The sequence below is a fragment of the Leptonychotes weddellii genome, chromosome 13, assembly GCF_054177405.1.
Source record: "Leptonychotes weddellii isolate Sample4059 chromosome 13, ASM5417740v2, whole genome shotgun sequence".
In the NCBI taxonomy this organism is placed as follows: Eukaryota; Metazoa; Chordata; class Mammalia; order Carnivora; family Phocidae; genus Leptonychotes; species Leptonychotes weddellii.
This window is the reverse complement of record NC_138381.1, coordinates 74855358-74883265: the sequence shown is the minus strand read 5'-3', so window position 1 is coordinate 74883265 and position 27908 is coordinate 74855358. Positions and strand designations below refer to the sequence as shown.

Below are 27908 nucleotides of genomic sequence, written 5' to 3'. Positions count from 1 at the left end.
TGCAATAAACATAGGGATGCATGTATCTTTTTGAATTAGCATAAATTATATATCTTAAATGGGTGAATTGTATGTATGTGAATTATACCTTGATGAAACTTTTTTTTTTTTAAAGATTTTATTTATTTGACAGAGACAGCAAGAGTAGGAACACAAGCAGGGGGAGTGGGAGAGGGAGAAGCAGGCTCCCCACCGAGCGGGGAGCCCGATGTGGGACTCGATCCCAGGACTCTGGGATCGTGACCTGAGCCGAAGGCAGCCGCTTAACACTGAGCCACCCAGGCGCCCGAAACTTTTTTTTTTAAATAGAGTCAGGGTAGGGGTGGGAATCTTTCAGAAAGACTATCTCATATAACTGGACTTCCCTTCAGCTATTAAAAATGTCAAATACAGTTCAGCCAAGAGACATCTTTGGGGGTTTACAAGGAAGACTCAATATAGCATCTAAGAGGAAAAAAAGTCTTCATGTGGGTGGCTTGACTTGGAATGTAATCAGCCTTCAGTGTTGTGGAATTGTTGCCGAGAAGTTCTTCTTGGACTCTTCATGAGTCCACTCAAGGTTTTATCTTAAATGAATGAGGGGGTGGTAAGTCTTCCTTTGACCTGTATCTGGGTCCTATAGATAGGCTAACATGAGCAGGCTTCTCTATGTCTCTCTTTTTCGGTTCAAGTTGGAATATAAGCTTCTCAGTATACGGATCCCAAGAAGCATGCTGACTGGCCTCAGATTCTTCCTTGTGTTCCAGAGCAACCACATTAAGCATAAAATCCATTCAAGTTTGCGTGCAAAGAGGGGATTCCATTGCTTACTCCAATTTACCCAGGATTGCATTCTCAGAACTGAAAATTATCGTGTTTCTATAATAGTTGCAACAGGCAGAGGAGGAACCAAAAACTACCCGATAAACCACTCTTATCTCTTTCTATAGCCTACATCTGTAGACTCTGTAGAAGGAGCAAATCTAACCATCTTGTTTTTTAAAAAGCAGGGGGGAAAAGGTAAAATGTGACCCTCTTCCAGGGTCAGGCACTGTTCTAATTACTTTACCTGTATTGACCTCTTAATCCTCACATCAGCCTTTGAGGAAAGTATTATTAGAGCCACACTTTATAGGCAAGATCAGGAAAGCCCAGAGAGGTGAGGCTGCAAACTGGCAGACCCAGGTTTCAAATCCTGGTGGCCCAGAGAATCTCCTAATACACCCACCATCAGTTAATTATGCAGTCCCTTATATGAATCTTTTATTGTTTCTCCCAAAGTTACTTAAATTATTTAGCTTTTCAAGGTTTTAAGTGTTGCCTCCTCCAACTCCTCAGGAGTATCTGTGAGCTGGAAGGGGTCTTCGTTTTCCTCCAAGTGCTCCATAGGATGCCTCTGCTTGATAGTTCAATAGTCAGAAGGCAGCCAGCAATGGATTCATCTTGCAATGTTCTGTTCCCTCTGCCCGAAAAAATATCCACGTGGCTAATTTTCACTGATCCTTAAACATCACTTTGTCTGATGGAAACTTTCCTGACCATAGGGTCCCTTCAGACCCAAATAAACTCGGGATACTTCATCTGGGCTCCCCCATTATTGGGCCCTTTTATGATAGTATTGGAGTTGCCTTTCAATCGTCTCTTTATCCACATTAGACTCTGCTCCTTGAGAATAGGAGCCCTGTAGTAATTCCTGGCTTCCTTTGCATCCCCAGCAGCCAGCACAGGGCAAGGCAAATAGGAGATGCCTCATAAGGAATTTGAACATTATGAGGAAACATAAGGAATTGTTTCCCTTTTTGTTTGTTTTATTTTGCTGTAAGACTGATGCTAGGGGCGCCTGGGTGGCTCAGCTGGTTGAGCGCCTGCCTTCGGCTCAGGTCATGATCCCGGAGTCCTGGAATCGAGTCCCACATCGGGCTCCCAGCTCAGCGGGGAGTCTGCTTCTCCCTCTGACCCTCTCCCCTCTCATGCTGTTTCTCTCTCTCACTCTCTAATAAATAAATAAAATCTTTAAAAAGACTGATGCTAAATCTGTAGTTGGTTTCTTCCAAGATGTTTGAACAAGCAACTAAGTTTTCAGGGCGTGAGGAATTTCATTTTTTTCCTTCTCATATTTTCCTTGCCAGCTGACATCACGAAGTACAGTGGTCTCCAGTCCTCACCGTGGCTCAGGGCCCGTAAACGCACTTTGCAAGTGGGCGGGGCACCTCACTTTGGCCAGCCAGGTACTTTGGCCCCAGCGCGCGCCCGCAAGGGCCCCACGGAAACGCCCCGGCCCACCCGCCGGAAGTGACGTAATGCCACGGCCTAGCAACCGTTGCCAAGGAGCTCGTCTCTAGGAACCCTGTAGAGCCTGGATGCCTCCTGCGGGGGGAAAAGTGGTTTCTTGAGGAGAATTTGAGGTAATCTCGCCAACACGCGCTCGAAAACTTCCCCGAACCCCCCCAAAAGGAAACAACTCCCTCCTCCTCCCCTTCCCAGTGCAGCACCTTCGCCAGTGGAGGGTCGCCGCAGTTAAGACCCCAACGCTGGGGTCGGTGCTTGCCGGGCCTCGCGGGGTTCCGGGCCGCTCCGCCGAGGGTTGAGCGGTCGGGGAGCCCAGATCACCCCCCCGCGAGGTGTCTGGGTCGGATGTGGGGTCCCCTGTCCCGAACCCCAGGGGCGGGGGGAACACTATTTTTGGGAATCCCAAGAGGCTGCTGGTCCAGCGCTCATGCCGGCCTGGGACCAGGGCAGCGTCGTTTCTGTCCCGAGTTGTGCCAGATAAACGTACGTCCTGGTTTTAATTCTTCCCCCACCCCCGTGGGCTCTTATGTGGGTAAGTGCTCGTGAATTAGTGTGGCGACTTTCCGCTGGTAGAGGGAGAGTAATTGCTTTTGCTAATTTTAGAGCGCAGAGCCCACTGGGCATAGACAACCTACCTGTTGAGTACATCTTTGTCCTTAGCGGGTAACCATCTGAAAGCTGGTGGGCACCTAGGGAGGAAACCCAACTAGTTTCTTTTCCTCTCCTGGTACGTTTTACTCGTTTATCCAAGTTGTTGTTTTTTTGTTGTTGTTTTTAAAGGGAAAAAAAGTATATGTGTGTGTGTATGTTATATATTATATACATATAATTTCTAAATCATTAAACTTATATATGTAAGTGAAGGTTATGACGTGGATTTTTACTTAAAATATTTTTAACAGTGAAAAACTTGCATCTCCAATGTGGATTTTTATTTAATTTATGAAAAAGTTTTCCTTTTGTAGATTAAAGGAAACCGCAAAATTTTAAAGCACATTGCTTATCCTTTCTACTATCTTTTGACTTATTTTTTTAACAATAATAATCATTTGTTCATAATTTTACATGTAATGTTTTCCAAATATCCAGCTCCACCCACCCAATTAAAAAAAATCTATTACAGAGCAAAATGCATGCAGCCCCAACTAATGTCTTTGATAAAATAGCATCTATTCATTTCTTAGTTAAAAATTATTAAGGAGCACTGAAGTAATTTTTTCTTTATTTCTTTTTTTAGCAGTTCATTTTTTAATTCCTTTTTTAAATGGCTAGTTTAAAAAATTGCCTGCCTGCAAAATTTCTACCACTTCTTCCCATACTAAACAATTGATACCTTCATGCAGGAAACACTAGGAACCTTGGTAAAGCTGCTTCAGCTTTTTTCAGATATTTAATTTTTCCAAAAAGTTATGATCACCACCAACCGACTTAGGCTTATCTTTCTTTTTCTGGCCTTGGGCCTGTGAACACATTTATCCAGTCTATAGAAGAAGTCACTGTTTTGATGCGGTGGATATTCACAGATAGAATTAGGCACAGATAGGTCCTCACAGAATTTACATTCTAGTAGAGAAGAGAAAATGTACATAAGTACTAGTACAAAACAGAAAAGTAACTCTAGGAAAGCAGTGCAGATAAAGTGTGGTTAACTTGGAGGGCAGGTGCTGCTGCCGTTATTCTGATGGAGAATGTGGGAGATAGCTTGAGAATGACTTCCTGGAGGAACATGCATTTGGAGGGCAGATCTTGAGAGACCGTTAGGATTTGCACCTGTGGAGATCAGGCGAGGAAGAGTCTTTCTAGGCAACAAAACAGCATTAACTGAAGACAGAGGTAGAGAAACTAGGGAGCAGTAACTTTCAGTCGGGTGAAATTTAGAACAGTGAAAGGTAACAATTTGGAAATAAAGGTGGGAAAGCTAAATTGAGTTAGATCTGAAAAATCAAAATTCAAGAAGTTTGGATTTTATTTTGTGAGCAATGAGAATCATACAAGTGATTTGGAATAGGAGAGGCCGGGGCCAGAAAACTGGAGGCTGTTACCTTATTGAAGGCACAGGGAAATGGGCCTGAATTACTCGACGGTGGCAGAGTCGATGCCTATAGTCCATAACATCAATGGGTGAAGAGTGCTTGGTGGAGGAAACCAGAACAAAACCAAAGAATGCACATCCAGGCTAAAGCTTGCGGCCTCCGCTCAGCTTCGTTTGGGTGTGGCTGTGCACAAATGTGTGCCCAGGGTTGCCAGGTCTGATTTTGAAGAGAAACTGGATGTCTGGATTTAATGTAAAAAAAATCTCCCACTTTTTTAAACATGGGCTGCTAATTAAAAAAAAAAATTAGAAGCATGTCTGTAGCCTAACAAATTTTTACCCCTGGGTAGTTGTAGAGCTGAAAGGGAGAGATGTTAATGTAGGTGAATTCAGTGTTTGTCCATGTGAATTCAGTGTTAATTCAGATGATGGCTATCTTACCAGGTGTATATACAAAACATTTGGTATTCAATATTAGCAGTATACTGTAACATTCATAATAAAGTCTTCACATTCTGATTTCTTTCAACAAAATACCCCTTTTCACAGCATTTTGTATGCCATGAAGAATTATACTCTTCATTCCTACTTCCTATAAACTTAATACTGATTTTTTTTCCCATAATGTTTGTTATCAGTATTGAGGAATTTTATCTCTATTTTTAGTTATGACCTAATTATGAGTGATCAAATCAAATTCATTGTGGACAATCTCAATAAGGAGCCTTTTAGGAAGAACTATAATTTAATCACATTTGATTCCCTGGAGCCAATGCAACTATTGCAAGTTCTCAATGATGTTCTGGCTGAGATTGACCCAAAGGTAAGAGTTTTCTCTTTCTTGTGATGAAAAGAATAGCAGGAAAGCCATTTTTTGCCTCTAAATATCTGTGAGTCTTGGGCCTTATTTTCCATGCCTATAAAGTAATAATAAATGATCTTTAAGATTTTTCTACTAGCTTAAAAATTAAATTATCTGCTTGTACCTTATTTAGAAATTATTTCTCTACTCCAAACATAAATTTATTTGGTCCTGGAATGAAAATGCTTTTACAGAGGTTTTATTGTATTGCAAGTTAGGTCATGTCTCTTATATACTGGTCTTTTCCACTGGATACTTTTTAACCTTGACATTCTTAATACAAATCCTGATCTGACTTGTATGTACCCTCACTTGGAATCTGGGGGCCTCCATACTTAATCTGTTTTATGAAGAAACCATTGTGCCTGTTATGCTCTAAGAGAACAATTTTGTCAGTGAGTTTAAATATGGTTCTTTGTTAGATATACAACAATAACATATTTTTTCAATTTCTTTATCTGTTAGCAAGTTGTTGATATCAGAGAGGAGATGCCAGAGCAAACAACCAAAAGGATGTTGAGCCTTCTTGGTATCCTTAAATATAAACCTCCAGGAAATGCCACAGACATGTAAGAATTTGATCACGTGTTGCTTTCTTAAAGCTATGCTTGAATATCTAAACTTTCATGGGCTACAGTCAGTCTTTCTAGGCAATACCTGGTCTCTCTGTCAATGGCTTTAGAACGTCACTGAGTTTCAAAATAATCTTGAACTTTTAATGTTATATTGTCATGTAGAAGTCTTAAGTGGGTCAGTTTTTCCGTCTAATCAAAAAAGTCAGGCAAATCTCACTATTCCATTTTATCATTTATCATTTATCTGCCATCCTAGATAAAAACAATCACTTAAACTTGCCTGGTCAATGAAGTATTAAGGTAGACTGTACCAATTAATGGTTACAATACAACCTCCCCATATAGTCCAGTGATATATTCGGGCCTAATTTTATGTTTATTGTTGATATACAGAATGACTTTAGAATAGCCTTGGTTTTTTTTCTTTTTTTTTTTTTAATAGTCATGGAAGGGACGCCTGGGTGGCACAGTCAGTTAAGCGTCTGCCTTCGGCTCAGGTCATGATCCCCGGGTCCTGGGATCGTGTCCCGCATCGGGCTCCCTCTGCTTGTGCTCTCTCTCTCTGGCAAATAAATAAATAAAATCTTAAAAAAAAATAGTCATGGAAAGCCATCAAGAAATTGTAAATTAGGGTTTGAGATTTTATTTCTTTTCAAGGTTTATTTGTTAATAAGCGGGGGGAGGGGGGTTGATCACCTGCACGTGTTTATTTTCTTTTTATAGGAGTACCTTTCGTCAGGGTCTGGTGATTGGAAGTAAACCTGTAATTTACCCAGTGCTCCACTGGCTTCTTCAGAGAACTAATGAACTGAAGAAAAGAGCATATTTAGCTCGTTTTTTAATAAAACTTGAGGTACCAAGTGAGTTTCTTCAGGATGAAACTGTGGCTGATACCAATAAACAGGTATACAATACACAAATGGTATTTTTAAACTATCTGTAATGGATGTCAAGGTGCACATGTTCAAATACCTGTTAATCTCTCTTTAGCTTATTTGCTTCTCTGTATTTCCAGGTGGCATCTAAAGGTAAAATGGTTATTAATAATGTTCAACTGTAATCAGGTATGAAAATATTGACTTTTTTTTTAAGATTTTATTTATTTATTTGACAGAGAGAGACACAGCGAGAGAGGGAACACAAGCAGGGGGAGTGGGAGAGGGAGAAGCAGGCTTCCCGCGGAGCAGGGAGCCCAATGTGGGGCTCGATCCCAGGACCCTGGGATCATGACCTGAGCTGAAGGCAGACGCTTAACCACTGAGCCACCCAGGCACTCCGAAAATAATTGGCTTTTGCACACAAATACTATTTCAGTGATAGGGGTATATAGATAGAAAAAATCCTGAGATTAGGATTTTAGAATAATTTATTAAGAATTGTGCGTAGATAGGATTTTGGGTTTGGGACTGCAGAACACTTTGCTGATCAGTTAGATGATTATACAATTTGTCATCCAAATCAGAGAGAAAGGGACTATCGTAATAATTACATGAAGGCAAAGGTATAAATTCACACTATCCTGGACAAATCAGGACCTGTGAGCCCCTGAGAGGATTTTGTATAGGCAAAGAAGCTAGGCTTGAGATCTCAAAGAACTTCCCAATCAGGCAGAAGGTAGAGAAAGCGCCAGGAGTTTGAAATCTCAGTGTACTTTCTCCTAGAGTTTTAGGATGATATTGGGTCCTGGCCTTACAGTCTTAAAGCTCTTGACTACTTTTGGGGCACCTTGGTGGCTCAGTCGGTTAAGCGTCCAACTCTTTGTTTGGCTCAGGTCATTATCTCAGTGTCTTGAGGTCAGTCTCAGGCTCAGCCCCAAGTCTGCTTGGGATTTTCTCCCTTTCCCACTCCTTCCTCCTCTGCTCTCTCCCCTCCCCACTCACAAGTGTGTATGCTCTCTCTCTTTTCCTTAAATAAGTAAATAAAATCTTAAAAAAAAAAAAAGTTCTTGACTGCTGAGGATTCTGGCTGGTCTGAATCTTGGTCCTGGGATTTCAAAGCACATTCCTGATCAAAGACTATGGAAAGAAGGGATTCAGGTTTAAGGTTTCAAAGGACTTTGATTTAAAAAAGTGCCCCTGTTTAGCCCTTTGTGCTTTTATTCTGTGCTATATACATAGACTGATTTGTGCAGTTTGTTGTGAATAGTTTGTCGGTCTATCCCAATAGATTATGAGGTGCGTGAAGACAGGTATCATGTCTTATCCATCATTGTTTTCCTTCAGAGTTTTGTAGAGTTGCTTCTATACAGTATGTCCTCAAAATTGGGATTGAATCAGAACAATCAAAACTAAATGTTTTTTCACCCATATATTTTGTTGTTTTGGATAGCCATGGCAGTCACTCAAAATAGAGTCAATATTGATCTCTTAAGACATTTTGGGTGTTGAAAAATTTATGTAAATAATCATGTCAAATGTTATTAGTAGATTTCATGGGAGAAGTACAGCAGAATGAGACTACCCCAATTCCTACATTTGAAGGCTTTACATAATGTAAGAAATAGAGAAGTGTAAATGTAAAATATTTTCTCCTTCCTACACTCCCTCGTCAATAAACCTGATAAAAACTAATTCCTCTGGAAGAAGTTTATTAATAGCTTTTACTAAATATGCACAGATAATTAATGGAAGAATTAATGATAAAGACATGTTTATTCTTGAAACATATCTGAGGTGTAAATCTAAAATGACTTATACATTTAGCCAGTCAGTTAGCACAGAACCTAATAAAAAATGTATGTTGTCTTTCTAAATGAGGAGTTTTAGAATAAATGATTTACAGATTTGTAGGATATGATCAGTCAAGAAACATATTAATTTCCTGTCATTGCTCACAAAAAAATACTAATTTTAAAGAATTTTGGGTAAGAGTTGTAATTTTTTTCATTCATTCAGCTACTTTTTATTGAATATCTATATCAGTTATGCATCATGCTAGGCCCCAGGGATACTAAATTATACAGGATAATAGTATTCTTGTCCTCTTGACTCTCGCTGTCTAATGGAGGGGGACAGAGACAGACAAGTAACTAGGCAATTAAAATTTTACATGATTTTTATTCTGATATCATGACACTCTGATCTAGAATAGGTACAGGGCTAGAGAAGTCTTCTCTGAGGATGGTGGTATCCATGCTGAGACCTGACAGATGAACTGAAATTATCCAGGTAAGGGGTGAGGAAGCCATAAAGTATTTTCAGAAGGAATGGGGTGTGTAGACTGGAGGTGAGAGCATAGAATATTCCAAGGATTGAAAGATCACCATAGCTGGAGTATAGAATGTGAATTAGGGGAACTAACCAGAGAGGAAGCTGGAGAAGTACTTAGTGACCAGATTATACACACCTACTTTTTTTTGTGTCTTATATAAATGTTTAAGGATGTATTTTTAATGCTATTATATAATGATTTAAGTAATCACTGTAAGTTAATCAATAACCTGATGAAGAAAAGTCTACTGGATCTAGTCATTAGTTTATAATTTTTTAATTTGTCTTTTAGTATGAAGAGCTAATGGAAGCCTTTAAAACTTTGCATAAAGAATGTGAGCAACTCAAGACATCTGGATTTTCTACAGCAGAAATAAGAAGGGTAAAGAAAAGAAAATATAGTAATATATTTTTTTTAGATTTGAATATTAGTTTTCCCATTTTTGTTTTTAGTTAATTCAGTATGAGTCTTAAAACTATATGGGAGCTGGGGCGCCTGGGTGGCTCAGTTGGTTGGGTGTCTACCTTTGGCTCGGGTCATGGTCCCAGGATCCTGGAATTGAGCCCCGCATTGGGCTCCTTGCTTGGCGGGGAGCCTGCTTCTCCCTCTCTCCCCTGCTCGTGCTCTATCTCTTGCTCTCTCTCTCTCTCAAATGGATAAATAAGATCTTAAAAAAAAACCAAAACTATATGGGAGCTAGTGATAGCAAGTGACAGATTTTCTTTTGTCCAACCTTTGCTAGTTCTTTACTGAAGAAATTAATGATACCAAGGTAAATTCATAATGAGTTCTTATGTACTATATAGACTACTACCATGGATTAAAAAAGATTACATTTTGGGTCTTTCTCTCTCTCTCTCTCTCTATATATATATATACAGTAAATATCTATTATATAAAGTATAAAATATATATAATAGAAAATAGAGACGAGAATAAAGAAGAAAAAACCATTCAGTTGCTATCCTTTCAGACTTTGTGTGTATGTTTGTGTTGGTGAGTATTTGGGACCATGCTGTACATAGTTATTTGTATCTTGCTTTTTTTTTTTTTTTAAGATTTTATTTATTTATTTGACAGACACAGCGAGAGAGGGAACACAAGCAAGGGGAGTGGGAGAGGGAGAAGCAGGCTCCCCGCAGAGCAGGGAGCCCGATGCGGGACTCGATCCCAGGACCCTGGGATCATGACCCGAGCCGAAGGCAGTCGCTTAACCGACTGAGCCACCCAGGCGCCCTTGTATCTTGCTTTTTTAATCATTGCATATATTCACATTGTTATCTTTCTAAATATGATTTTTTTTTTTTTAGATTGGGACTTGGGGCAGAGGGAGAGGGAGAGAGAGAATCTTAAGTAGGCTCCACACCCACAGCCTGGAGCGCAACATGGGGCTTGTTCTCACGACCCTGAGATCATGACCTGAGCCAAAATCAAGAGTTGAATGCTTTACCAACTGAGCCACCTAGGCACCCCCTAAATATGATTTTCTTTTAATTTGGGGGGGGTGAGGCAGAGGAAGAAGAAGAGAGAGAATCTCAAGCAGACTCTCCACTGAGCTCAGAGCCTGATGTGGGGTTTGATCTCATGACCCTGAGATCATGGCCTGAGCTGAAATCAAGAGGCAGCCACTTAACCAGCTGAGCCACCCAGGCACCTCTAAATATGATTTTTAATGACTAAATAATTTTGCATAGTATGGATAGGTTAACCATTTTTGGTTTCTTATTTTATTTTTTGCTATTATAGGTAATGCTATGCTTATCGTATACATAAATTTATTTTGGGGTATCTGTAATTGTTTCCTTAGGATAAATTTATAGAAATATTAAAACATATGAAAATTTGGGGGACTTTTGACACATGTTACTTCATGGTCTCTAAAAACAATTTAACCTTTTCACCAGGCATATAACTTCTTTCCCTAAACACGTGCTAATTCCACTTTCGTGAATTTTGTATTTTTAGAATTCCTGAGTTATCCATGCCATCTTTATCTTCTTAATTAGGAAACAGTAGAAGTTGCTTGCTCAGGGAGGCCTTCCCTGATTCCCTAGATGGATTAGTTACCCCAATTCTTTTTGTTTTATAATACTCATCACACTTATAGTTACTTTAATGTCTGTTTTCCCAATTATCTTTATTCCCTTTGAGGGCAAGGGCCATGTCTGTCTATCTTGTTCATCACTGTATCCCCAGTGTCTATCACAATGCCCCGCACATGTAGGTTCTCAATGAGAGTTTGTTGAGTGTATTAGGAATGAAAGATGAGCTTACATTTAGTGGGGGCGAAAGACCCATAAATAGGATACTTACAGTATGAAGGAACAGTGATGGACATTCATCCACTATTCCTCCGTTATGTCATGTGAATAAACTGAAATGATAAAATGACTGAGAGTCTGTCATTTTATTTTCATTATTCTTGAACATACTCTTTTTAGAAAATATGACAAGCAAGAATAGAAAATAATTCACTCATAATCCCACACTGTAGAGATAAGTACTATTGACATTTTAGTGAATATATTTAAATCTTTTTCTTTGTATTGTACTATAATATAAGTGTTGTAATCTGCTTCTTTCAGGTAATGTCATATCATGAGTTTTTCTGTCATTAAACGTTCTTCTGCATAATTTTTCATGACTTTCATTGTATTGTGCCATAGTTTATTTAATAATTCTCAGGCATTTGGTAATTTACAAATTTTAGATATGACTAGCATCTGCGAGACTCCTCATAGAGAAGTCTTTGACCTTCCATGCATATTTTATTAGGACAAATTCCCAGACGTGGAGTTACCAGGCTAGATGGTATATATGTTTTTTTTTTTTTTTAAGATTTTATTTATTCATGAGAGAGAGAGAGAGGCAGAGGCAGAGGGAGAAGCAGGCTCCCCGCAGAGCAGGGAGCCCGATGCGGGACTCGATCCCAGGACCCTGGGATCATGACCTGAGCTGAAGGCAGACGCTTAACTGACTGAGCCACCCAGGTATCCCTAGATGGTATATATGTTTAAGACTTTTGATATTGTTCCTTAGTCCAATGCCACCAGTAGTGAGTAAGAATGCCTGGTTCCTCAGATCCTATCAGTGCTAACTACTATGTATATTTTTCTCTTTAGTATTACTGTGATAGGCTATTAGTTTTTTAAGTTTAGGAAGGATTTTTTGTTTGTTTTCACTAGAAAATATTATGGAGCTGGTTCAAAGGAAGGTGGTTTATTTTTGAAGTCTATATTTTTAGGAAGGGAATTGGTTAATTGACAAAACCAGACAGAAATTTATGTCTTAAAAACATCATAGCCTCGGGCGCCTGGGTGGTTCAGTTGGTTGGGCGACTGCCTTCGGCTCAGGTCATGATCCCGGAGTCCCGGGATGGAGTCCCACATCGGGCTCCCTTGCTCAGCAGGGAGTCTGCTCCTCCCTCTGACCCTACCCCCTCTTGTGCTCTCTCTCTCAAATAAATAAAAAATAAAATCTTTAAAAAAACATCATAGCCTTAAAAATAATTTTGATGGAAAATTGGCAGAATATATAGTTGGGTATTTAACAGAGCAGATGGGATGTCAGCAGCTGTTGTTCATGGTTTTAGGCCTGTACACTTTCCATTATAGAAGACTTGAAAAATCGTGTGCCCATATTTGGAATCAGAACACAAATGTGCTGGTTGGCAGCTTTACCTTGCTATATTATAACCTGTTTTGGTTGCTTTTCTGAATGAACACTAAGCTGCCAAATAAATTATCCTGTATAAAGAACCCTAAGGGGAAATAAAAATACCCTTTATCCAAAAGAGGATCTTTGTTCCTTAATGATCTGGTTATAAGTAGTGAAGACGGTCGGGGCGCCTGGGTGGCTCAGTCGTTAAGCATCTGCCTGCAGCTCAGGTCATGATCCCAGGGTCCTGGGTTCGAGCCCCGCATCGGGCTCCCTGCTCCACGGGAAGCCTCCTTCTCCCTCTCCCACTCCCCCTGCTTGTGTTCCCTCTCTCGCTGTGTCTCTCTCTGTCAAATAAATAAATAAAATCTTAAAAAAAAAAAAAAAGTAGTGAAGACGGTCGATGCACAATCATATGAAAACTTTATTTGAAATCTACAAAGAATGCTTTTTCTTATAATGTCTCTGTGACTCCTTTTTAGGATATCAGTGCAATGGAGGAAGAAAAGGATCAGCTCATTAAGAGAGTTGAACGTTTGAAGAAAAGGGTAAGGCAAGAATTGGCACTGTAAGACTTTGGCCCCAAGTCCGAAGGACTTGCAAAGATTTAGGAATAGAAATAAGGATTAAACAAGGCATTGGTGTACATCTGAGGATGGACTCAAATGACATTGACAGAAAGGGAATCTCCCTAGGCAGTAGCCCAGAACTTTTAAGGACCTGGAGTATGGAACTTTACTGTCATCTCTAGGGAGTACTGTTTGCCAAAAAGAAATAAGTGGATGTCTGAGTCACGTGACATGCTAATTTCTTTTAACTTGACAGTAACATGTACTACTTAATTCCCTTACTGTAGGTGGAGACAGTTCAGAATCATCAACGGATGCTTAAAATAGCAAGGCAACTTCGAGTTGAAAAAGAGAGAGAAGAATTTCTTGCACAACAGAAGCAGGAACAAAAGAATCAGGTATCCTCATAAAAGTTTATATTCTCATGATGAAAGAAATAGTAAATTTGATCATTCAAATATAAAGAAAAAAGAATTCTACAATTGTAGTTCATGTTGCCTTTTGTTAACATGATGGAATACTCTTAAGAGGATTTTGTGGCACCAATAGCAATAATACTACTTTTTGGGTTCTGTACCCGGTATGTATCTATATACTACCTTTTGGCCTATGCTTAACTCATGTTGACCCAACATGAGTTGGGGCATTCATTGTAATGTTAAGCATTAAGATTAACTGCTGATAAAACTGGTAGAATCTCTAAAGGGTATCCTGAGATTCTGGTGCTATGAGAATATCCATTTATACTACTGATCACGGTATCCACTAGAATTTATTACCGTGGCAAATAAGCAAATCATGAAAAGGCTCAAAATCACCCATACTCCACATTTTTAGACTTTGCCTTAAAGAAAAAACAATTTGGCTCAAAAGGATTACTTTTATTAAAAATCTGTCTTAAAACTAAGGAGACTTATACATTAAAAATATACTTCAAATCAGCTCCATTTCCTACTCAATGAGATGTTTGACTCTTTTGGAACTTGATTTGGCATCATGGTAGTTCCCCTGAACCAGTAAGCTGCATTGCTTGGGCCCTGAGTGGTTACTTAGCATCAGTGTCTGATTCTAAGACATCATTTGTGAGAATGCTAATATTTCTTAGAATTAAGAAAACCATATTAGGGGCACCTGGCTGGCTCAGTTGGTGGAGCATGCAGCTTTTGATCTTGGGGTGGTGGGTTCAAGCTGCACATTGAGTATAGAGATTACTTAAAAATAAAAAAAGGAAAAAAAAAAGAAAACCATGTTATAACAAGAAAAGCCTGGTGTGTATATTTCTTTACCAAGTATTTTTCCTTGATTACTAAGTACAACCAATAACTAAAAATAAACTTTCTGAAAGCTTTTTTTAAAAAGGCTTTACATGAAAAGGTATTGAGAAAACCAGTTACATTTTGGGCCCAACAGTAATTTTCTTAGTTCTTATTATTTGTTCTTTTTATATCGCAAGAATTATGTGGAACTTGTATTTTTCTTTGCTTGTCTATGTGAGTGGTAGGTTTCAATAGACTAAGCAAATAATGGATCTATTTGTATTTTAAAGCTATTTCATGCAGTGCAGAGACTGCAAAGAGTACAAAATCAGCTGAAAAGTATGCGCCATGCAGCAGCAGATGCAAAGCCTGAAAGTAAGTGGAAACTATTGTATGATACAGATGATCAGAGAATATTAGTAAAAGCAATCAACTCATGGGAATTAATTATCATCTAGTGATAGCTAAGCATTTTAAAGTGTCATTTCCTAGTTAATGGATGAGAGCCCTGTTAAAGACATCCTTGAGTTTTTACCTGGGGTTTTATAATTCCCATTCACTGTTTGGTCAGAGAGTGCAGGGAGTGAAAACCACCGTGGAGGGAGGATCTCTGGTGTATGAGCATATAAAATACTTAGGATGGAAGTTACGAAAAAGATAGGTGGAGAAGATGTGAATAATTGTTATCAAGCCTGGGCTATAAAGAAAAGGAATAAATGTTGGACCCTTGGGTTGTGCTAATGACATGGGTATCCTGGCTCTTTTGTCACATGAGCTTTACTTAGAAGATAAATTGTGATATTTCCAGATTACACCACCAAACCCATCCCAGGCATTTTTAAAGTTTTATTGCTCATCAGAAGGGAGACCATGTACACTGGAAGCGCAGTGGAAAGCTCTCATTGGTACTGGAGAAATATTCCAGTGTAAAAATCTAGCTGCTCAAGGGTTAATTCATCTTTCTGTAGTATTATATGAAATATTATACTCTAAGCTATAAGTCATAGAATAAAAAAGACAGACAATAACATGTGTTGGTGAAAATGGAAATCTCATATGTTGCTGGTGGGAATATAAAATGGTGTGACTGCTTTGAAAAATATATCTGGCAGTTCCTCAAAAGGTTAAACATAGAGTTACCATGACCCTAGTTTCATTCCTAGGTATCTACCCAAGGGAATTGAAAACCTATGCCCGCACAAAAATTTGTACACAAATGTTCACAGCAGCCTTATTCATAATAGCTAAAAAGTGAAAAAAGCCCAAATGTCCCTAAGCTGATGAGTGAATAAACAAAATGTGGTATATCCACACAATGGAATGCAAAGGAATGAAGTATTGATATCTACTGCAACATGTATGAGCCTCAAAAACATGTTAAGTGAAAGAAACTAATCACAAAAGACCACATATTATACGATTCCATCTGTATGAAATGTCCAGAATAAGCAAATCTAGAGAGAGAAAATCAAACTAGTGATTGCCTAGAGCTGAGGGGTTGTAGGAGATGACAGCTTGTGTGTATGTGGTATGGGGAGGAAGGGACTGCTAATTAGTATAGAGCTTCTTTCAGAGCCAATAAAAATGTTCTAAAATTAATTGTGGTGATGGTTGTGCAACTCTGTGAATTTACTAAAAACCATTGAATTATACACTTTAAATGTGTGAATTTTATGGCATGTAAATTATATCTCAATAAAGCTCTTAAAAGAGATAATACAGTATTTCCTTAATTCTAGACCCATATTTCCCATTTTAATTGTTTTTGCCATTGGGATATATCTTACATTTTATATGTACATTTACCATGATATTTGTTATTTAATCAATGGCATCTCAGAATCAAGGAAATATAATATATTTAATTAATATTTGAAAAACCAGTATAGTGTTACCTACAAAACATATGGTTAATACATGTTAATTAGTGGCTTTCCATAGATTCTCTTATGCCTCTTAGTCTTATAAATTCACATTCAAGGAATACTTGGAAGTTGCCAGGCATTAGTTGTTGGGGTCATTTCATTCTTCATTCACTAAGTTTTCACTTTTTAGGAGAATGTTAATTTTCAGGACAAAGAAAATACTTTTTTATGATTTTTTTTTCTCCTTAGTATAATCTATATCTTTTTAGTGTATATTCTTTGGATTTGATGTAGGTTCCTTCACAGTTTAGTGCAAAAAAGTAAGATAAATCTTCAAAAGAAACCCATTAAATATAGCCATTTAAGAATTAATATCAATAAGTAATTTGTGTAGGCCTACTCTTACTAAGTACTAGAACTTACTATTAATAGTGAATTTTTTGAAATGAAGGTAGCGTGTATAAGAATTGAAAGATTTGGGGGCGCCTGGGTGGCTCAGTCGTTAAGCGTCTGCCTTCGGCTCAGGTCACGATCCCAGAGTCCTGGGATCGAGCCCCGCATGGGGCTCCATCCCAGAGTCCTGGGATCGAGCCCCGCATGGGGCTCCCTGCTCGGCGGGAAGCCTGCTTCTCCCTCTGCCACTCCCCCTGCTTGTGTTCCCTCTCTCGCTGTGTCTCTCTCTGTCAAATAAATAAATAAAATCTTTAAAAAAAAAAAAAAGAATTGAAAGATTTGGTATGCAGAAAAACAAGTAGTTGATCAGTGCAGTTTAATACAATTTATAATATTCACCTGAAAATGTATTTCTGTAATATTTGTTGTCCTCAATCTTACTAGGTTAAATATTTCTTGCTATTATGTTTTAATTTTGACAACTACACAGAATATCCAGAGGTATTTATAGCATTAGCAATATTTCATTTTTTATTTGAATTGATAGTCTTTATTTTGCATTGGCTTTCTAGCCTAAAGAGAAGTTGTTTGGGCCAGGAAATACATAATTATTCACTTAGTAATAAAATTCACAAATAAAATTGTGTTTTATGCATCTCTTGAGATGTTGGTGTAAAATATTAATATAAGTAATATGTTAGTAGATGCTGCTAAATAATAAAATCAATTGCATTGTTAAGTAGTAATAGAAATAATTATCTCAAACCTACAGTGCATTAGTTCAGTATTTGTTGAACATCTGCTACATGTCAGGAACTGTGCTGGGTGCTAGGAATAGAAAAAAGATGTTTAGGTTCTCACAGTCTAATACAGGAAAGACAGGCAATGAATAGTGATCATGCAGCTTTACCAATTTGCTGATGAAGCTCAGCACAGGGTTCTATGAGAACAAAGAGGCAAAGCACCAAACCCTATCACAGAGTCAAATGGCTTCCTGGACTAGGTAGCACCTGAGTTAAGTTCAAGTCGGAAAGGTGAAGGAGTAGAAGACATTCCATGCCAAGGCACAGTGACCTGAAACAACATAAATATAGTAGATGAAGGAGAGATAAAAGGGTAGGCTTCTTCTGACTGCTTGTCTTTGAAAAGGAGGTGTGAGCGGGAGGGAGTATACAAATGAATGAGGAAGACAGTACTGTGCCTAGACTGAGAGAGGGTAGTAGTGTAGGGTGATTGTGTGCTGAAGAGAGTCAGTCAGACAAATGGAGATTGAAGATCCATGAGGAGAAGGTGAGAAGTGATAGCAGCCTTTCCTGTGTGCTGTGCACTGAATGTTCTGCAGCAATTACCACAATATGTTAATTGTTGGCATTATCTGAATCTGACTCAACTCAACTCCAGACTAGTCACCAAGTCATAATTGGTCTTTCTATTTCCAGGCCCTAGCATGCTAAATTACACACAACAGGCCTTCAGTAAATAGTCTGTTAAGTAGTTAGGAGGTAGGAGTAGAGACCAAATCCCTGGATAGGAAGAAAATGATCATTTCCTCAGATAGGAGGGGAGTTAAGTAAGAAAAAAAGGGCTGAAAACATAAAAATAAGATATTATGTGTGCAATATATGTTCTTTGGGGGTGGGGAGCAGCAAGTTAAGGAGTTCTTGCTTTGTTGACATCTTTCTGGAAGACAGTCTTAAGGGTTGTATTCAGCAGCCTGGGAAAAGGGTAGATGAAATATGTTTAATTGATCCAGGTATTTCCTTTAACAAGATCTATCTAAACTTTTTAAGTAACAAAAAAATGACTTATGGAAAGTTTCCATTTACATAAATAACATAAGTATTTTTAGTGTAGGAATGTGCTTTGTATTTTTTCAGAGTAACAGCCTTATTATAAAACACTCATGGAAGTTAATTCATCTTTATACTCTACACTTTCATGAGATTTATTATATAAAAGAAGCTACTCACTAAACTATAGTAGGGCCAGTAAGACATTTCTAGAGGGTTTTTAATCAAAAAGTTTACTGAGATCTTAGTGACCTTCTATTTAATTTCACCAGGATTTTGAAAGATAATTTTTTAAAAGCTGCATAGAACATATGACTACTTTCAAGGTCTTAAGTTAGAACTTTTTTTTTTTAATTTTTTTTTTTTTTAAGACTTTATTTATTTGCGAGAGACACAATGAGAGACAGAGAGCATGAGAGGGAGGAGGGTCAGAGGGAGAAGCAGACTCCCTGCCGAGCAGGGAGCCCGATGCGGGACTCGATCCCGGGACTCTAGGATCATGACCTGAGCCGAAGGCAGTCGCTTAACCTACTGAGCCACCCAGGCGCCCTTAAGTTAGAACTTTTAAGAGAAGAATTTAAAATGTGACAGAAACCCTGTTTTTACATTTTTTTAACAGTTGTATTGAGGTAAAATGGACATATAATAAACAGCACATATTTGAGGTATACACTTGATAAGTTTTGACATAATGTACAGACTGGTGAAACCATCAACCTTAATCAAGATAACAAATAATACCCATCACCCCCAAACATTTTCTTGTGTCCTTTGTAATAGCTCCTTTTTGCCCCTTTCTGTCCCTCTACCTATTCCCAGGCAACCACTGATCTGCTTTCTATCACTGTACATGAATTTGTATTTTCTAAAATTTGAATCTCTCTTTTATTTTTTTAAAGATTTATTTATTTATTAGAGCGCTGGAGAGCATGAGGGGTGGGGGAGGGAGAAGAAGGAGAGAAGCAGACTCCCCTCTGAGGGCGGATCCTGACCACAGGCTTGATCTCACCACCCTGATCATGACCTGAGCCGAAATCAAGAGTCAAATGCTCAACTGACTGAGTCACCCAGGTGCCCCAAATCTTTCTTTTAAATAAGGAAAATAATATTTAAGACTTTTAAATCTTTAAAAACATTTTAGATTTGATTCTTTACATCTCTGATTACATGTAGTTTAAGAACTTGAAGATGGAAAAACTAGTCACCTAATAGCCAAAGATGCCAGGATGTAGATTTAATCAGAAACCATGTAGGAATGACTGCCTAATTATAGTCTGATTCATTAAACACTTTCTCTTCTCTCCCTTTCCCCAGTCCCTGAAAACAGGGGGAAATTGTAGGGATGGATGGAAAACTTGTGATTTTGCCATTAATAAATTTTTACATGTTAATATATGGTTAGCACAACAGAACTAAAAATAATGTTAAGACTTTGGGCCAAATTATTATGCAATCTACCTACGTAGATTACTTAAACCGGAAATCCAGTGTTTTAAAGAGTCAAGCCAGAATTTGTAAATGTGTAATGGAAAGATCTGAAATAAACTTTTTAAAGCTCTCTAGCCTGGGAATTTATAACAAAACCATTATTCACTGAAAATCTCTGTGTGTATATATTTGTGTGCTCTACCAAAATAAGAAAACTTATTAAGTATTTAAAGTATAATTTAAGTTACCACTTACTGTAAGCTAATACTTTACAGTATCAAAACTACCAAATATGGAAAGCCAAAAGTGTTTATGAATGTAGATAATTTATTTTTTTTTTGCATTTTAACTTGTACTTTTAGTAATGTTTTCATTGGTTTGAAGCTGACAAAGTATAATGTATTAACATTTATGAAGTATTAGAATAGAAATATAAATTGCACCAGAAGTATTGTGAAAGAAGAAGGGTAAATGGCCCTTATAGAAGAAAGAATCTGGGTGAGATTTCATTTATGTTGCCATTTGTGTTGTGGACTGCTTTAAATACTTAAAGGCAAAAAAGACCTGAAAGATACTGGCTCTGCGGATGTTATTTTTGTATGTTGTGAAGTATAAAAAAGAATTAGGTAGCAATTTGGAAAGATCATAATATTACGTTTTCTAAAATTATATTAATGTTCTTCTGTGTAAATTGTCCTTTGTTATCATTCTAATTAACATCAAAAGATTTCAATGGTCGGGGCTCCTGGCTGGCTTAGTCAGAGGATTGTGTGACTCTTGATCTTAGGGTTGTGAGTTTGAGCTCCATGTTGGGTGTAGAGATTACTTTTTAAAAATTGGAAAAAAAATTTCAGTGGTCAATTTTTTATTATAGAGATTGCTTTCAATAGATATGCCTATTATTCAGGTCTTCTATTTTAAAGTGCACAAAGTATCACTATACCTACTCTCTTGGGCTGAATATTTTATTTTATTTTTAAAGGTTTAATGAAGAGGCTAGAGGAGGAGTTAAAATTTAATTCTTATATGGTAACTGAAAAATTTCCTAAAGAATTAGAGAGCAAGAAAAAAGAACTGCATTTTTTACAACAAGTGGTTTCAGAGCCTGCCATGGGCCATTCTGATCTTCTTGAGCTTGAATCTAAAGTAAGTGACAATCATCTTCTTTTTATAGCTCCCAATTTTATCTCATCCCCAGTCCTGTGAAAATTATGTGAACTGCTTTCTATAGTGTCCTGCCCTTGACTCTTAAGTTAACCTGTGCTGAGTTGACAGCTTTTATGAGGGGTTCTTTGTGAGAAATTGTAGCATGTAATGCTGTTACTTAATCCACATGATGTTATAAAGACTTAGTCAACTGATTAGGAAACTAAGTAGCTTGAATATGTAAATTAATGCATATGATTGACTCATAGGTTTATGTATTCGTAATATAATCATTTAGATGGTAAATTTTAAAATATTTTATGTATCATTAATTTTTATTTCCAAAAATAATATTATAGCAATTTTATATTTAAAACTAAAATATTTGTATTAGCCTTTTATGCCTGCTTTGGAATTACTAAACTTTCTTGTAATGCTTATTGAAACCTGGTTTTATGTTATAAAATTTTTATACCATAGAAATAAAGCACGAATCAGATGTGTATTCTTAAAAAATAACAATTAAATATTATGACGATTGAGATTTTGATTTGCTAATCCTTTAATGTGCTTAATTTGTGCTTAATAGCCACTATAATTAAGTACATAATTCTGACCACTTTATTCTTTTAATTTACTTATAGAAATTACATGTCCAAGTGAGATTTGGCTCAAATTTAATGTCATACAATTAACAGGAGAACTCTAGTCTTTTCAAAGGATAGATATACTGAAAGCCATGTAATTTTTGTTTATTACTTGAGGGACTGTATGCTTCTATTGGCTTTATTCACTTTTATTTTATTATATTTGGTAAAGGATTAATGGTAGGATAAATGGCAGCTATCATCAAATCACAGATCATTAGAACAGGAAGGGTTTTTAGATGTCATCCATGTCAGCTCTCAGTTGGGTTCATGAATTCCTTGAACTAAATCCCTGGAGAGTGTTAGTCTGGATTTGCTTTATCACTTGCAGTGACTTGAAAGTCACAAGCTAGGTGAGGGGTAACTTCAGATTTGTAGAAATTGTCTTTCTGATAATAATGTACAAATATTTCACAGAGAATACTTTAGTATAATTTAAACATAGATGGTTATATAAGTCATCAAAATATGTAAATATATATCATGAACTATGAAATGTAAATTGTTTCTAAAAATAACCGTAACAGCCCACTTATAACATTAATGAACCTGTTCCTCCCATGAAATCACTGATGATAAGAACAGTAAATTCAGAGCTTGGTTTGGCCAGATGTCACTTAGTTTGTATAATCATAGGAAGAGTTTTAACCTTCTTTACTTTCATACTGTTTTAGATAAATGAAATAAACACACAGATCAATCAGCTGATTGAAAAGAAAATGATGAGAAATGAGCCAGTTGAAGGCAAACTCTCACTATATAGGCAACAGGTAAGACCACTCTTTTGGCCTTCATATTTAGATCTTTCATCTTATTGGTGAACATCTTTGTAAAAACCCCAGGCTGTGTTGTGGATAGTCTTAAAGTAAGAAGGAGGTAAAGAATATTCTTCTGTTATTGCTAATCTCCGGATTATAACAAAGAATTTGTGGAAAAGGCACAAAAGATGCATGTTCAAGTTTGAAATTCAATACACCTAATCATGCTTAGTTTCCTTACCGACTGCCAACTGTGGTAAAGGAGCTGTTTGTGTTTCTGTTGAGTGTGAAACTTGATTTTTTAAATGAAAGCTTACCTTAAGTGGTATAAAATCAAAATATTTATAATCTTTAATCAATTAAAGGCAATATACCTTTTCAGGTTTAAAGTTAGTTTGCAAGTATAGAATAAGTTAAATTTTAGTGCTAAGGCATTTATCATTTTATCCACAACTATTAGATGATGAGGGTATAAATGTTGTTCTGTATTTCTAAACAAAAGGTTCAAATGAAAGCCATGGATTATCTGAAAAGAACCCAGTCAGGAGGAGTTTAGTGTGATGAGCATTTTGTAACCTCAGAAAATATTGAGCTACGTAACAAAGCATTTTTCATAGATGCTAAAATTTTTTTTAGTTGCTAAAATTTTTAAAAACCTTTTTATACTGGAGAATTAACATATACAAAGGTAGAGAAAATAGCCCAATAAACGCTCATGTGTCCCAGGCTATAACAGTCATGGCCATTCTTGTTTCACTAAACCCCCAGACCTAACTGGATTATTTTAAAGCAAATCTTAGACTTTATATCATTTCATCAATAAATATTTCAGAATGTATGTCTAAAAAATAAAGGCTTAAAAAAACTTAACAGCATACCGTATCTGAAAAATGTCATAATTCCTTGATATTGGCAAATATCCAGTCAGTGTTCACATTTCCTAGATTTTCTTTTTCTTTCTTTCTTTTTTTTTTTTAGTTGCTTTGTTTTAATTGGGATCCTTACAGAATTCATACACTGCATTTGATTGATATGTTTAAGTCTCTTTTAATCTGTAGATTCTCTTTGCCGCTTATTTATCTATTTAATAATTTTCTTGCAGTTAATTTATTGAAAAAACTTGTTTATCTATAACAGTGTCCTATTGATACTGTTGATTCCTTCTTCATTTATTAGCTGGATTGCCTCTATAAAAGAAACCTCCTCTCATCAACAATTTGATTAAACTGAGCTATAGTTCATGTAGGAAAGGCAGGCTACATGCTTGATTCTTCAGTTTTCAAAAAGAATTGGTTTCCTCCAACTCATTTTCATTCTCCATCAATTAAGGTACTTTTTCATTCTTTAGTTGCTTGTTTACTTAATGTCATTATGAATCATTGATGTAATTATATTTGGTAAGTTTAAAACATTTTCCTTAATGATGCTCAATTGTCCCATTTTTGGCTAGTAGGAGGCTTTTCAAGTAACTTCTGATTCCTTTTTAAGATTCTGTTTGTCTTTGATAATGTCCTTGCTTTCTGGTATGACTAAGATATTTCTGTGCTCATCTTTTATATTTCCTACCCTAGGCTTGGAATTAGACTTTCTTCTATGAGTCTGATTAGCTTCAGTAGGAAATAATATTTAGAGACTGCAATCTGGGTATTAGGACTTCTCATTGCTCCTGGATGATCATTATTTTTAGGTCTTTTTAGTGGCCAAAGCTAAGAAATAGTTTTTTTCTTTCTCTCTTCCTAATATACACCATGAATTCATACTTACCCTTCCAGGTCAGATTCAAGGCTACTGGGCTTCTCGCATCAATCTCACATCTTTCTCCTTATCCCACATGGAAAATAATGGTTCTCGGTAACACTAACATAATTTAATTCATTGTTTGCTTTAATCCACACTTTACACACAACCGTTTCAAAATAAAAGTAATAATACTACCACCAAAAATATGATTGCTGCTGAAAATTATTTTTCAGTTTGTTTTGTCCTTAAGATATATCCCACTAGGAATAGACAAATTACTGTTTTAAAGTCACTTAGAATAGTTCTTCTATATGGTTATGCCACAAATTAAACTGGATACGTATATATGTTTATTTTTATTTTTAGGGATTACTATTTATTTATTTATTTATTTGAGAGTGAGAGAGAGCATACACTTGAGTAGGGGAAGGGGCAGAGGGAGAGGGAGAGAAAGAATCCTCAAGCAGACTCCTTACTGAGTGCAGAGCCCAACGCAGGGCTCTGTCCCAGGCCCCCAAGATTATGACCTGAGCTGAAATCCAGAGTTGGCCAATTAACCAACTGAGCCACCCAGGCACCCCTAGGGATTACTTTTTAGGGAATAATTTGTTTTATAATTATTTAAAATATTTACATGATTCCAAGTCAAATCTAAAAAACAAGAAATATTCAAAGAAGTTTCTAGCATCTACTCTGGTGCTATCCACCCCAATCGTTCCTTCCCTCATAGGTAAATTTTATTTTTTTTTTTTTAAAGATTTTATTTATTTATTTGACAGAGAGAGACACAGCGAGAGAGGGAACATAAGCAGGGGGAGTGGGGGAGGGAGAAGCAGGCTTCCCGCAGAGCAGGGAGCCCGATGTGGGACTCCATCCCAGGATCCTGGGATCATGACCTGAGCCGAAGGCAGACGCTTAACGACTGAGCCACCCAGGCGCCCCCCTCATAGGTAAATTTTAAAAATTTGTATACTTTATTATTCCATTAAAAATAATAGTATATATACATAGATTCATATATCTTCCTTCTTAGAGAAGGAAGAGCATATAATACACACCTTTATTTTCCATGCTTTTTAAGATTCTTTTTTTTTTTTTTAAGATTTTTTAATTTATTTGACAGAGAGAGAGAGAGCGATAGCAGGAACACAAGCAGGGGGAGAGGGAGATGCAGGCTTCCTGCCGAGCAGGGAGCCGGATGTGGGGCTCGATCCCAGGATCCTGGGATCATGACCTGAGCCGAAGGCAGACGCTTAACGACTGAGCCACCCAGGCGCCCCTCTTTTTTTTTTTTAAGATTTTATTTATTTGACACAGAGAGGGAGAGGGAGAGAGCAAGCACAAGCAGGGGGGAGCGGCAGGCAGGGGAGAAGCAAGGCTCCCTGCTGAGCAAGGAACCTGATGTGGGGCTCGACCCTAGGACCCTGGGATTATGACCTGAGCTGAAGGCAGACGCTTAACTGACTGAGCCACCCAGGCACCCTGCTTTTTTAAATTCTTAATGATATATGCTGGTGAATAATAAAATAATCTTTAACCCCTTTTTTTTTATAACTTTATTGAGATACAATTCATATACCATACAATTCACCTATATAAAATGCACAATTCAGTGATTTTCAGTATGTTTAGAGTTGTGCAACCATCACTACTATCAATTTTAGAACATTTTTATCATCTCAAAAAGAAACCCTTAACCCATTAGCAGTCACTTCCCATTTCCTTCCCAACCCTTAGCTCTAGGCAGCGAAACTGTCTATAGAATTGCCTATCATGGACACTTCATACAAATGGAATCATACAATATGTGGTCCTTTGTGGCTAGCTTCTTTCACTTAGCATAGCTTTTAAAGTTCATTCATGTTGTAGCATGAGTCAGTACTTTATTCTTTTTGTTATTGAATAATATTCCATTGTATGGCTAGATCATATTTTGTTTATCCATTCATCAGTTGATGGGCATTTGGGTTATTTCTAACTTTTGACTGTTATGAATAATGCTGCTATGAACTTTCTTATACGAGTGTTTGTATGAAAATACGTTTTCATTTCTCTTGAGTATATTCCTAGGAGTGGAATTGCTATTTCGTTTGATAATTCTGTGTTTAACATTTTGAGGGAATGCCACTGTTTCCAAACCAGTCCCACCAACAGTGTATGAAGGTTTTGATTTCTCCACATCCTCACCAACACTTGTTATTATTTGTTTTTTTTTATTATAGCCATCTTAGTTGGTATGCTTATTCCTGTTCACAGTCACATAGTACCCCGTTGAGTGGTTATACCACAGTTCATGCAGCCCATCACCAGGTGGACATTTGGGTTGTTGCCTTTCTTTTGCTATTACAAATCATGCTTCAGTAGATAACTTTTTGTTTATGTCTTTGCATATTTTTGCCAGTATTACCTTAAGGATATAGTCCCAGAGGTGAGATTGCTACATCAAAGGGTAAATGCATATGTAAGTTTGCTAGATATTGCCAAATTCCTCTCCATAGAGGTTGCAGCATTTCATATTCCCACCTGCAGTGTAGGAGAGTACCTGTTTCCTTGCTGCCTCCCAATAGAGTGTGTTGTTGAACTTTTAGAGTGTTACCATCCTTGTAGATGAGAAATCATATCCTGTGATAGTTTTAATTTTTACTTATCTTATTATAAACAAGGTTGAGCATCTTCTCACATGAGTAACAGTCATCTTAATTTCTTTTTCTGTGAATTGTCCCTTCATGTCTATATCCCCATTTTTCTCTAGAGTTGTTAGCCTTTTTTTCTTTATATATTAGAAAAATTTACTCTTGGGACACCTGGGTGGTTCAGTCAGATAAGCATCCGACTCTTGGTCTCAGCTCACACCTTGATCTCAGGGTCATGAGTTCAAGCCCCGTGTTGGGCTCTGTGCTGGGTGTGGAGCCCACTTTAAAAAAAAAGAAAAAGAAAAAGAAGAGAAGAAATATTTACTCTTTGTCTTGCTTATAATTGTAACATTTCGCCCCAGTTTGGTATTTGCCTTTTTACTTTGTTTACAGTGTTATGTCACCATGGAAAAGTTCTTTATTTTTATGAAATCAAATTTAATAGTTTTTTCTCTTATTATTTCAGGTTTTGAGGCATATTTAGGAACATTTTTCCATCTTACAAGTTATAGAGAAATTTACTCAAGTTTTCTTTTTGGACTTCTCTGTTTAATTTTTTATATTTAAATTCTCTGATCTATTTAGAATTGTTTTCTGGTGTATGTTATTTATTGTGTATAGCTATCCAATTATCTAATTGTCCCAATACCAGCTACTAAAAAGTCCATTTTTACCCCTATGGATTTGAGATTCTGTTTGTTCTAATTTAAAAATGCTATTGGATTTATTTCTGTATTTTCTATTTTTCCATTGGCCTCTCTGTTCAGGTACTCAACTTATTTACAGAAGCTTTGTAATCAAGTTCAAATAACTGATAAAAGTAGCCACCTTCATCCCCAGTTGCTGTACTTTTTCAGGGTTTTCCTTACAATTCTTGTTTATATGTTCTTTAAGCTTTATTATCCACTTGTCCAGCTCTTGAAAAAAACATAATTTTTTAAATTATTGGGTTTGCTTTTTATTTATCACCTACCTCCAAACTTATATCTTTATGGTATTTGAGTCTTCCCATCTAAGAACATGTTATGTGTCTCTATTTGTTCAAGTTTATTTTTTGGTCTTTCAGGAGTGTTTGTTTT

The 27908-nt window shown here is 37.0% G+C and overlaps 1 protein-coding gene across 14 annotated transcripts in view; it reads left to right on the top strand.

Moving 5' to 3' along the window:
• The window catches only part of IFT81 (intraflagellar transport 81), a 177339-nt gene that overhangs the window by 96291 nt on the left and 53140 nt on the right, over positions 1 to 27908 (top strand). For 9 of the 14 annotated variants that reach the window (XR_014139809.1, XM_031031935.2, XM_081802266.1 and 6 more), the window contains exons 1-10: positions 2109 to 2384; positions 4967 to 5123; positions 5628 to 5731; positions 6461 to 6641; positions 9239 to 9328; positions 13087 to 13152; positions 13461 to 13571; positions 14720 to 14804; positions 20888 to 21051; positions 22373 to 22468. Coding sequence is in view for 13 of the 14 variants with exons in the window: in XM_031031935.2 (XP_030887795.1) it covers positions 4980 to 5123; positions 5628 to 5731; positions 6461 to 6641; positions 9239 to 9328; positions 13087 to 13152; positions 13461 to 13571; positions 14720 to 14804; positions 20888 to 21051; positions 22373 to 22468 (1041 nt within the window). In the remaining variant the exon portion in view is untranslated. Of the gene's footprint in view, positions 1 to 2102; positions 2385 to 2585; positions 2801 to 4966; positions 5124 to 5627; positions 5732 to 6460; positions 6642 to 9238; positions 9329 to 13086; positions 13153 to 13460; positions 13572 to 14719; positions 14805 to 20887; positions 21052 to 22372; positions 22469 to 27908 lie in introns of those variants that run through there. The other 5 variants (XM_081802260.1, XM_081802265.1, XM_081802264.1 and 2 more) reach the window with 5 other exon arrangements.